This window comes from Monodelphis domestica, chromosome 1 (genome assembly GCF_027887165.1).
Source record: "Monodelphis domestica isolate mMonDom1 chromosome 1, mMonDom1.pri, whole genome shotgun sequence".
Taxonomy (NCBI): Eukaryota; Metazoa; Chordata; class Mammalia; order Didelphimorphia; family Didelphidae; genus Monodelphis; species Monodelphis domestica.
The window spans coordinates 153,138,455-153,151,362 of record NC_077227.1 but is presented as its reverse complement, the minus strand read 5'-3'; the positions used below and the strand labels follow the sequence as shown (position 1 = coordinate 153,151,362).

The 12,908-nt window shown below is 31.5% G+C and overlaps 1 protein-coding gene across 3 annotated transcripts in view; it reads right to left on the bottom strand.

The window, feature by feature from the left end:
* APH1B (aph-1 homolog B, gamma-secretase subunit) overlaps positions 1 to 12,908 on the bottom strand; it is a 57,113-nt gene that overhangs the window by 30,332 nt on the left and 13,873 nt on the right. For all 3 annotated transcript variants that reach the window (XM_056820213.1, XM_056820210.1, XM_056820211.1), the window contains exon 4: positions 5,422 to 5,544. In XM_056820213.1, the coding sequence (XP_056676191.1) occupies positions 5,422 to 5,544 (123 nt within the window). The remainder of the gene's footprint in view (positions 1 to 5,421; positions 5,545 to 12,908) is intronic.

Sequence of the window (12,908 nt, the reverse complement as noted above, 5' to 3'; positions counted from 1 at the left end):
TTCTAAAATCATTACAAGCATCTTATTTTAGAAATACTTTTGCTGTCTTCCAAAAGCAAGATTTAAAAATGATGAAAACTGCCTGACTTTCTAAAGTAAATTGGCACCATCTAGTGAAAAAAGTTGGCATTAGAAAAAGTTAATGTTTCATTAAGAAAATGTCATTTAATAAGGAAAAAAGTAATACAACACAACCATTGATTTAAACAAAACTACTATAGAAAAAAATTGGAAGTAATGACCAAAGGTGATGTTTAATTAGTTTATAATATGGAACAAAAAACCAATACTCTATTATTTTGAGTAAAATATAAGCATATATACCAATTAGTACTATATGTGATTTCAAAATAAAAACTTCGACACCTAATTATAATTTTTTTAAATCCCTAATTTTTTTAAGTAAGCTTAATTAGTGATTGTTGGAAGATAAATTCCTTCTACAGTACTACCAAGCACTATCACAAAAATAACAAATTACAACAGCATAGGGTCACACTAGCTTAAATGACTGCTAGGTACAATAAAATTTTCCCATCTATGCTGGAAACTGCTTAACAGTCCTTTCTGGTTATCTACATATTTACTTAACCAAGAGCAAACACAGCTATATCTAAAGTTATATGCAGCAAAAAAGAAAAAAAAAGACTGAACTAGTTAAACATTTCCATTTCTTCTGAAGGAAAGAAGCTTATCTTAGTCAAGAGGATATCCCATCATTAGCAGCTATGATTACTGCTTTTATAGTACTTTCTACTTACACAAGTTTTGTTTCATTTGTGACATTTGTATGTAGAAGAGTTGGACTTGGTAAGAAGAAAGGCCACTTCTTAATGTGAGACAGTAGTAAAGGAGAAAAAAAGTAGGGAAAGGCATCTAAATGACCTCAGATGAGGAATAGGGCAAAAGAGGACACTTTCCCTGAATTGCCTGTATTTTTTCAGTGAACTATGAGGCAAGCTTCTCATCTGAGACTATGGGTAGAAGAGAAGCCATGGGAAGTTTAAACAGGGATGAAAAGTTTGTTAATTAATTGGCTGAGCCAAAGTTTTTTCAAACTAATTACTCATAATTTCCAAGAAACAAAATAAAACTCCTTTATGAATAAGACTAAGTCGTCTAGGAAACTGGCACACATTTACAAGGGATAAACAATTTTTTCTTTCGATCCACTGGGCTATTACAAAACAAGTGACCAAGAAGAACTATAAATACAAACAAGTAGCCAGAAGGAAATACAATATTCTGGAAAGATACAATATCATAGTAGGAAAAGAGGACTCATTGAATGTGCATTTTAAAAAGTAGGAAATCAACAAATTTTGTCAAAATTGGCACAAAAAAGAAACCTTGAAAATCAGAGAAATATATATGAGGAAAAAGGGCTACAAAACTTATAAACAAACCAAAACCTAAGTCTTTTAAAAGATTAACAAAGCAATACATCTTTGGCTAATCTGCTCAAGAAGGAAAATCAGATTAAAAAAATAAAAGATGAATAAATTGCAAACACAACAAATGAACTACCAGTGGAGATAAAAATCTAGTCCTGATGGATTTGGAAATGAATTTTATCATGTATAAAGAGCAATTAATACCTATGCAAAACAAATTATTCTCAAACACTGGGAAACAAAACACTCTAACAAACTCCTTTTATGAGCCAAATCTAGTCCTAATACCTAAACCAAGGAAAGATAAAGGAAAGAAAAAAAACATAGTCCAGTATCACTAAAAATATGGATGGGAAATTTTTAAATAAAATTCTAACGAATTGATGGCAGCAATGTATACAAAAAAAACTATTCACTATATTAAGTTTGATTTATACAATGGATGCAAAGATGAATGAACATAAGGAAAACAATGAACAAAAAAAGTCAAAACACAAATATCTAAAACCACAGGAAAAACTTTTGACAAAATATAACATCATTTTGTGTTAAAAACTCTGTAAGATATAGCCACAGAAGGACATTTTTATTAAAATAATACATATTTTGTAGTGCTTAGGATTTTAACCAATAAATAAAATGAGGCAATTTCTTTGAGAATAATATTTATTGATAAAAAGCATGTGATCTATTCATAAAGAAAAGACCTTGAACAGGAAGCTGACAATCTTTTATACCTAGGTGTATCTTCCTTCTGGTTGTCTTGAAAATACATCATTTGGACCTCCCTGGCAGTCCTGATGGTGGATGTTTTAATGAGGATGTGGAATTAGATCTCAACTTCTTCCTTATTACTTCATTTACAGTCTCATTAAAGCTAGGCAGACCTGCCCCTCTCAGGCACTGAAGAAATGCCATTTTGTTTATAGTATAAACAAAGAGTAGGGGTCCCTTCCCAGCCTTCTGTTTAACTTGTAAACAAGAAGGCAAAAATGTCAGCCAATGGCTTAAGGGACCTGGGAGTAATTATCTTGCTCATTTATGCCCTTGAGAAACTGCCTGACCTTCAAAGGTTAGAGTTAAAGAAATGAATGGATTCACCCAGAAATATTGGCAATAAATAATACAATACAACATTAATTTGCTCCAATTTAAAACCAAATGCTAGTATTATTTGCAATGCATCAACACCTATAGCTTTCCCAATGATGTGAGAATAAAACAAGGATATTCTCTTTCTCCAGTCACTAACCATTATTCTAGAAATCCCAGTGATAGCAATAAGTTAAAAAAAATTCAAAATGGCAACCATAAGTAAGAAGTCATAAAGTTGTCTATTTCCTGATGCCATGATGGTTAGCTTAGAAAACTCCAGAAAATGAGGAAAGAAACTATGTGAAAACAAGTAGCAAGGTACTTGGAAAAAAAGCACAACAAAATTAGTCATCAGTATTACTATGTAGCAATAACAAAATCAAGAAGGAAATAATAGAGAAGTACAAAATGCATAAAATATTTGGGATTTATCAAGACATATTACAGACTTAATTAAAATAACAAAATATTCTCTAAAAGAATGAAAAATGACAAATAATTGAGGTGATATTCATTGCTCCATGACTTGGTTATACCAATATAATAGAAATGACAAACTTCCTAAATCCATTTAGATTTAGTGCTATGCCAATCCAACTATCACAATATAATATAAAGCTATACAAAAGAGTAGGAAGAGAATTTTGGAGGAACAAAAGGTCCAATTTTAAGGAAAAAAATTTTAAAAGAATGAAAGAGCAATAATAGTTACAACCCACAAAGAGCATTTTAAAGTGTTATTTGAGATGGTTAAGAACAGATCAGTGGAACAGATTACATAAAAACAGATTACAAAAAACAAATGAATTAAAAAACACAGGTTTTAATAACTCTGAGGACATAAATTATTTGAGGATTAACTTGTTATTGGTCAAGAATTAGTAAGAAGTCTGGCCAAAATAGGGCTTAATGCAACAGCTTACACATATACCACAATAAATTTAAAAAATGTATATGTGATCTGCATACTGAAAATATAATAAGATCAGCTACCTTTCACAGATATGGCTAGGAAAAAATTCTTAACCAAAGAAGAGACTAAGGCAATAAAAATGATAAAACATGATTACAAGAAAGTAAAAGGCTTTTGTACAAACAAAATCAATACTGCTCACATAAAAAGGGAAAGTATCAATTAGTGGGGAAAAAATCTGCAACTTTTATCTCTAATAAGGATTTATCTAAGATATATAGTGAATTAATACAAGCATACAAGACTAAAAGCCAATCTCTGACAGATAAGTGGTCAAAAACATATGAAAGAATGCTCCAGAACTAATAAGTAAAATACAAAGGAAAATGATGCTGAGATTTTACTTCCCAATCAGCAATTTGGAAAAGATGACAAAATATAATAGAAGGGGCTACAAAAAAGAAGACATATTAATTATGTGTGAATGAGACTGTGAACTGGTCCAACCATTCTGGAAAGCAATTTTGAGCATGGCTAAAATGTTTGTACTCTTTAACCCAGAGATCTCATTAGGCATATACTCAAAGGAGATCAAAGACAAAAAAAAAAGGTTCTTTATTCTACATTATATTCTCAGAGGCACTTTTTTCTTATAGCAAAAAAAGGGAAACAAAATGGATGCCCACTGATTGGGGAATGGCTAAACAAATGTGGTCAATGACTGTAATGGATTAGCACCATAATAAATGATGACTATAAAGAACCTCAAAAAGTATGTGATGATTTATGTGAACTGATACAAAGGGAAGTAAAAGAACCACAAAAACAACCAGCACGTTGATAATATAAACAAGGACCAAAAAAAGGGCCTGGACACTGAAAATATAAGTGGGAAGTATAGCTCTGGGAAAGAATTGAGAGATACACCTCTACTTCTTTGCATAGATAGGCATTAGAGCTATAGAATTTACCATCAGATATAGCCAATATGTTAGTTATAAGACTTGCTGATCTGATTTTAGCTTTCCTTTTAAATCTTTGTTACAAGGTATAACTTGTTGGGCAAGTATAAAATATATTCATAAATGAAACTGACATAAAAATAAGATATGTTAATAAAAATAGATGAAGACAAATCAAGTTAAAGGACAATTCATTCCATAATCCTGTCTATTTCATTTTGACACACAGGTATACAGAACACAGAATAGGGAAAATGATTTGTACAAAGTTAAGTACAAAGCCAGGATCTAAACCCATGTCCTTTACATTTTGTACTATTTCATGTGTGTAAATCTTTTGTCTTCCAATATTATAAGACTGAGGAGAGAAGTTTGACTATGATGTATCTCAGAGAAAATTTGAAAACACTATTTTGAAGACAAAAGTAAACTAATGAAAACTAAGGAAACATGCTGTCTCTCAATATTGATGTCCAAAATTAAAAACACAGCAAAGTTGCTAGTATGGCAAAATAAAAACAATTCTTATCAATAAAGTTTTTTAACATTTTACAAAGGCTTTGCTCATAATAATCCACTAAGGGAGATAGAACAAATATTATTATCACCATTTTATAGATAAGAAAACTAAAGCTCAGATACTTAAAATGATTTGCTAAAAGATAGAGAACTAATAAGCACCTTCAAAGGGTTAACTAAAATCTTGTTTCTCTCTTACCAAATGTAAGCTCATACCACTACTTCACAGCTACCTTCCCCACACTACAGAAGACTAAGCAAGCTATTTTCTACCCCAGAATCCTAAAGCACTTAAAATTAAAGTGACATTTTCTCATGTTATTTGCTTTTAGTTATCAAGCCAGAGTGGGGAAAAAGATGCCGTGGGTTCTTATCCCAAAATCTAGGACTAACGCACTCTAACAACAAATCACTAATTTTTTTTTAAAGATAAAAGTGTCTTAAAGAAAGACCTGGGATTTAAATAGCTAAAACCTTTGAATTATATTTGAAGACAGAGACAGAAAGTCTTGAGTATCAATAGCTACCAACTACATACCTGATGCAAGAAAGAATTGAGGAGGATCTCCATGTATGCCCACTATTCCTGGTCCCAAGGAATCAGATAGGATATTAACAAGGGAAAATACACCACTCATGATCCCAAAACCTAAGCCGGACACTGAAAGAGAAAAAGACTATTAAATAGTGACAAAAGGTACCATGGTACAAATAAAAATGACTATATTTGAAGCATAGGACCCAATTCAAATTCCAGGTCTGCTACTTACTATACCTATGTGATCTTGGGCAATTTACTTAAGCTCTCTGGGCATTTGTTTCCACTTGTAAAAAATAAGGAGGTTGGACTAGATCCAAGATTTTAAAACACTCAACTGAGGGTCACATGTGGCCACAAGTCTTGAAGGCAGCCCAACCTAGATTAAAATGTAATTGGAAAAATTTAACAAAATAAATGAAAATAAAATAAAACAGATACTATTAATATGTGGTTTTATGAGTCAAAATGAAGCCCGCAGGGATCCTTAGGTGTGTTTTAATAGCCCTTGTTTCTATCAGTTTGTACCACTGGTGTAGGTGACCTCTAAGGTCTTATCCAGTTCTAAATCAATGATCCTCTATTTTCTTAACCCGTTTCACTCTATGAGATACTGCACATGTCTAAATGTTACTTGACACAACATAGGTTAGGGAACAAAGCTCAGTTGTGGTAGAAAAGGGTAAAGAAAGAACAGGGGTAGAAGGTACATCTTTGAAAGGTACATGCTTGCTAAATGATAAAAGAAGGGAAGAAAGAGAAAGAAAAGAATTGAATAGGAAACCTAAAGATATGGGTAAGAGAGGTAAGAAAAGAAAGATGGAAGAAAGAGAAAGTGAGGGAAAAAAGGCAAAAAAGGAAATAAAAAATACAAACATTACATTTCATCCATTATGCAATGTAATCAAAGCTACACTCAAAGAAAAAATTGTAAAGTTAAATGTTTATTACCAAGAGAAAAAGGGAAGAATAAATGAATATCTAAAGACATTATAAAGAGAACAAAGTAACATCAAATGAACAGGAAAAACAATAAAAGAGCAGAAAAAAGTAAAATCAATTGACTTTAATATAATCAAATTTCTTTAAACTTTAACAAAAATGATAAATGTAATCTAGTGCTATTTACTTTTGCATTTATTGGTTAGATTTTTAATATTTCTCCATTATAAAAGGCACTAGCTCTGGAGAAAATATGCATTTAATTGTACTGCTATCTAGTGTTTTTAATTTGTTGTATTTGTTGAGTGCTTTCCTGAATTTACTGATATAATTATGTGATTTTGATTATTTCTGTTAATATAATTTATTTACAGTTTTTAGGTCAAAGCATTTCTGCATTCATGATAAATCTAATCAGAGTAATATTTTAATACATTTCTGTAGCCTCTGCCAATATTTTATTCTGTATTTTTAAAATTAATGTGTATTAATGATAATGGTCTATAATTCTCTCTGAAAGCTAAACTTTCCCCCCTGATATGTAAAGATCATATTTTTTGTAGAAAGTTTTTATTAAGGTGATATATCTATATTTTACAAATAATCCATACAGTTAAAAGGAGTTCTTTTATTTTTTATAGAAATTGCTTTAAATCTTCCAGGTCCAGAACTTTTTAAAGAATTCATATGTGTTTTATTCAGTTTTTGTTTCTGCGATCAGGTTGTTTAGATTTACTATTTTTTGTACTGACAATTTGAGTGCTTTATATCTTTGTAACATTCATCCAGTATAAGTTTTTTGTTTTGTTATCAAATTATTGTTAAACTAGTTTCTGACTGTTTTATTTAATTCCACCTTTTGGGGTTTATTGTAATAATATGGTTATCCTTTCTCTTTTCATAAAATCAAATTAAGCTATGGTTTGTCTACTGCATTCATCTTTTTTAAAAGTTGCATTTTATCATAATTGTGATCGTTTTTATTTTTGCTTTCAGTTGTGTCCCCAATGTTCTTAATTTCTATTTCTATAATTTTTTGCAGGTTGCTAATGATTTTAGTTGTATACTCACTTATTTTAATATGTATACACCCACCCACACATATATTTTAATATTTATATAGTTTCATTATTTATGTTTTATAGTATTTTGAAATACTATAGTTTTTTGTTTCCCTCTTAACCAAGTCTCTTTTATGCTGTTATCTAGTCTGAGATCATGACTGCCATCCCTTCTTTTTTGGATGCAGAGATTTTACTCTAATGTTTACTCTATTTTAACTCTATAAAATTCTTATTATTTAATTGAGTTGATTTTTTAAACAATAAATTGTTATTTTGCATGCTGTCCAACCTTTCTTCATTTTATGGATAAAGTCATCATCATTCATATTCACCATTATGATTATCAGATTTGTTTTTTCCTCTATTATATTTTATTATAACATTTCCTCATTGAATCCTACATCTTCAAGGGAGAAAAAGAAAAAAGAATATGGTCAGTATTAGTTACTTACATTTGGAAACTAATCTCAATCCTCTCATGTTCCCTTCTTCCTATTGCCTAGACTTGCTTTTGTTCTTTTTGCCTCCCTCAGAAAAATCAACTTTTCTGACAGATGAAGTTTGTTCTGCCTGTAACGGTTGTTTATATTCTCTCTCTCAAACGACATTCCTTCTTCTCCCTGACCCAGTGCAATTCATATAAGTTATACCAATAGTCTTACTGCAACTTCAGCTTTAAGCTATACTATTATTATTTCTTTTTTTTAGATATTTTATCAATTACATATAATATTTTTCCACATAAGTTTTCTGAAGTTATAAGATCCAAATTGTTTCCCTCCTTCCCTTCCTGGAAAATGGTAAGGAATTTGACCTGGGTTACAGGTATATTATCCTACAAAACACATTTCTATATTATTAATTTTTGTAAAAGAATATTCAGATAAAATAAAAATTCCAAAATAAAAACCCAAATAAACTAAAGTGAAAAATAATATGTTTTGATCGGCATTCTGACTCTAACAGTTCTTTCTCTGAAGGTAGATAGCATTCTTTGTCATAAGTCCTTTAGAATTGTCCTGGATCACTGTATTGCTGAAAGTAGATAAGTCTTTCATAGTTGATCATTCCACAATATTGCTATTACTGTATACAATGTAATTCTAGTTCTGCTGATTTCAATCTGAATTAGTTCAGGTAGGTCTTTCTAGCTTTTTCTGAAATCATCCTGTTCATGATTTCTTACAGCACAATAGTATTCCATCACCATCATATACCACAATTTGCTCAGTCATTTCCCCCTTGATGAGCATTCCTTCAATTTCCAATTCTTTGCCACCACAAAAAAAAAAAGCTGCTATAAATATTTTTGTACAAATAGGTACTTCCCCTTTTTTATTTCTTTGTGATACACAGTAGTATCAAAGTAGGATCAAAAGGTATATACAGTTTTATAGACCTTTGTTCTAAATTTCCCTCCAGAATAGCTGGATTAGTTCACAACTCCACCAACCTACATTAGTGTCCCAATTTTGCTACATCCTCTCCAACACTGATTACTTTTCTTTACTCTCATATTGATCAATCTAATAGGTATGAGGTAGTACCTCAGAGAGGTTTTAATTTTCATTTTTTTAATCAAGAGTGAGTTAGAATATTTTTATGACTATTGATAGCTTTGATTTCATCTGAAAACTCTTCATATCTTCTAACTATTTGTCAAATGGGGAATGGCTTGAATTCTTATAAAATTGCTGTGGTTCTCTACATATTTGAGATATGAGACCTTTATCAGAGAAATTTGTTATAATATTTTTTTTTCCAGTTTGTTGTTCCCATTCTAATATTGGTTACATTGGTTTTGATTGTATAAAAACTATTTCATTTAATATAGTCAAAATCAATTCATTTTACATCTTGTATTGCATTCTATCTCCTGTTTGGTCATAAATTCTTCCCTTCTCCATAGATCTGACAGGTAAAGTATTCCATGTTCCCCTAATTTACTTATGGTATCACCATTTATATTTAAATTATATGCCCATTTTGACCTTATCTTGGTATAGGGTGTGAAGACATTTGTTTCTGCTGTTTTCCAGTTTTCCTAGCAGTTTTTGTCAAATAGTGAGGTCTCATCCCCAAAGCTGGGATCTTTGGGTTTATTAAACACTAGATTGCTAAGGTCATTGCTAAGGTCATTCCACTGATCCACCACTCTATTTCTCAGGCAGTATCAGATTATTTTAATGAATACTGCTTTATTAGTATAGTTTGAAATCTGGTACCACTAAGCCACCTTCCTTCACATCTTTTTCATTAATTCCATTGATAATCTTGATCTTTTGTTTTTCCAGATGAATTCTGTTATTTTTTCTAGTTCTATAAAATAATTTTTGGTAGTTTAAATGGCATGGCACTGAATAAGTAAGTTAATTTAGGCAGAATTATCATTTCTATTATATTAGCTCAGTCTACCCATGAGTAACTAATGTTCTTCCAATTATTTAGATCTGTCTGATTTTATTTATGTGAAGGGTTTTATAATTATGTTTCTATAAATCCATAAAACTGACAAGTAGATTCCCAAGTATTATAGAGCTATTTTAAATTAAACATACTATTATTATTTCCCCAATCTTAGATAACAAAGAGATTCAGAAGATCACCTATTGCCTTTATATACATGCTATGCATAAGATTTTGAAACATCTTCATTAGCCCTAACTTCTATTCAAAACTGATCTCAATATTCTCCCCCTAAATCCTCCACTCCTTCTAACTTTCCTATTACTGTTATAAAATGGAGATTTGAACCCTAGACTTCAATCTCCAGAAGTCCTTGGTATTTCCCAGAATTCCCTATAATCTCACCTGTGTCTCTACCTGGGTGAGATCACAAGGAGTATTTAACTGGCAGCAACACATACTTTGCCCTCTTCCACTTGCAAGGATGTAGTGAGTAAGCTAAGCTTGGGGGTTTTGAATAGGCTAATCAGCCTTAGGCACATGGTTTTCTTGTTTGTATTTTCTTTATTCCTTGATTTCTAATAATCCTTAATAAACCTCATAAAATATAATATTTCTATTACTAGAGACTAATTTAATTTTTACACTGTCAAGGTGACCACCATCCTCCCAACTATTGAGGCTCAGAACCTATATATCATCTTAGACTTCTCATTCCACCTGCCACCCTCCAATATCTAATCAGTTGCCATGTCCTACTGATTCTGCTTTATCTTTCATATACACCACTTTCTCTCCTCTAACTCTTCCATTTCCCTGGTTCAGGCCCTTATGGTCTTACCCCTGGACTATTCCAGTAGCCTTTGATTAGTGTCTCTGCCCCAAGGGAGACTCTCTCCCAACTCTAGTCCATCTCAGTTGTTAAACTTATCTTCTTGAAGTATAGGCCTGACCATATTCCCCCTCTCCATCTATCTCCATCCAATAAACTCCAGTGCCAGGATCAAATGTAAAATCCTCTGTTTGGCTTTTAAAGTTTTTCAAAACCTAGTCTCTTCCTGCCTTTCTAGTCTTCTTACATCTTAGTTCCCTCTCTGTGATCCATCTATTCTGTGATCCAGTAATACTGGCTTGTTATTTCTCACACAAGATACTTCATTTCCCAAGTGTGCATTTTCACTTGCTTGTCCCTCAAGCCTAAAATTCCCTTTCTTCCTCATCTATGTTTCTTGCCTTCCTTGGCTTCCTTTAGTTCCCAGCTAAAATACTACCTGCAAATGATCCAGAACAATTCAGAGGGACTTATGAGAAAGAACGCTATCCACATTCAGAGGAAGAACTGTAGGGGTAGAAACACAGAAGAACAACTGCTTGATCACATGGTTCGATGGGGATATGACTGGGGATATAGACTCTAAATGATCACCCTAATGCAAATATGAATAATATAGAACTAGATCTTGATCAATAGCACATGTAAAACCCAGTGGAATTGCACATCAGTTATGGGAGGGGTTTGGGGGGGAGGGAGAAAAAGAACATGAATCTTGTAACCAGAAGAAAACATTCTAAATTAACTAATTAAATAAAATTTTCTCAAAAAAAAAATACTACCTGCAAAAAGCTTTTTCCAATGCACCTTAATTCTGGGACCTTTATTATGAGATTATTTCCATTTCATCTTACCTATCCCTTGTTACTACATAATTATTTACTTGTTATCTTCTCTGTTAAATTAAAAGCTCTCAGAGTGCAGGGACTATTCTGCCCCCCCTCCTTTTCTTTGTATCCACAGTGACTGGTACACAGCAGGTATTTAATAAATGCTTATTCCTACTTGATATTTATATTCTTCTAATGTAGTGCCTCAATTATGAAAATAGTAAATTCCTCTTCCTTTAAGTCCAAAGGTATTAAAAAAAACACACACACAAAATAAGCCCTAAGAATGTATTCTCATTGACTCTTAGAGACCATAGGCTTCTAAAAAAAAATAGACTTTTTTTCTCTCTTTAATGATATATTTAATTACTATTTAAATTGTTTAAGTTTTACAAGCTTATTTACCTATGACTCTCATTTCCAGCATTTTTATTTAAAGAATTCTACCATCTTCCAGTTATGTAAATAAGATTTATTTTTTCTCTCCTTTTAAGTTCAACTTGACAGGATAAGTTATTCTTGGGTGAAGAACTTTCACCTTAAAATACTATATTGTATTTTTTTCTTTCTTATATGTGTCTATGTAATTCTGAGTAGGATTTCTTACTATATAATCTGTTTCTTCTAGACAAAAAGCAGTAGTACTTTTTACCTAGATAATCCTGGTGTTTTGCAATCACATTTGTGGGAATATTAATTGTTGGGTCTCTTTGGATTCTCTTGAGTTCTAACAGTCTAAGGCAATTTTATTTTGATTTCTTGTTCATGTTTTTGGTTTTGTTACAGTTTCTGAGAGGTCCAATTATGAAATTCTCTCATTGCCTACTGTTTTCCAAGTGACTTACTTATGATAATCAAAGTAAACACTGATGAGGGACTGACCTGGAATAGTTTTAAGTAATGAGAAGACTCAAGAAAGATATTTTGGTTGTAAAACAACAAAAATTTTATATTTGGGGTAACAAACCTAATGAATGATATATTAGACTTTATAAAGAACTAAAAAATTTGTTGGCAGAAATAAAGCTTTGTCTAAAATGAAGATAATTTAAGTCTAAAAATCTAGGTTTTGGGTCCAGTTTTACACTTATTAACTTGTAAGAGATTAGGCAAATCATTTAATCTCTTTGAAACTCAGTTTCTTTATCTACAAACTAGAGATAAGACTTGCACTATGTAGCTCACAAGATTTTTCTGAGGCAACTGCATTATAAGTCTTAAAGGACTATACAAATGTGAACTATCATCATCATCATTGTTGTTCTAATGCTCATCCTTAGTCCTTAGCTTTCTTCAAGGGTCTTTTCAGTTATTAAATCCTATGGGAACACTTTCCTGAATCCTCTGGTTGTTAATGATCTCTCTTGCCTCAACTTATTTTGTATTTACTTAATTTGTATATGTATTGTATCC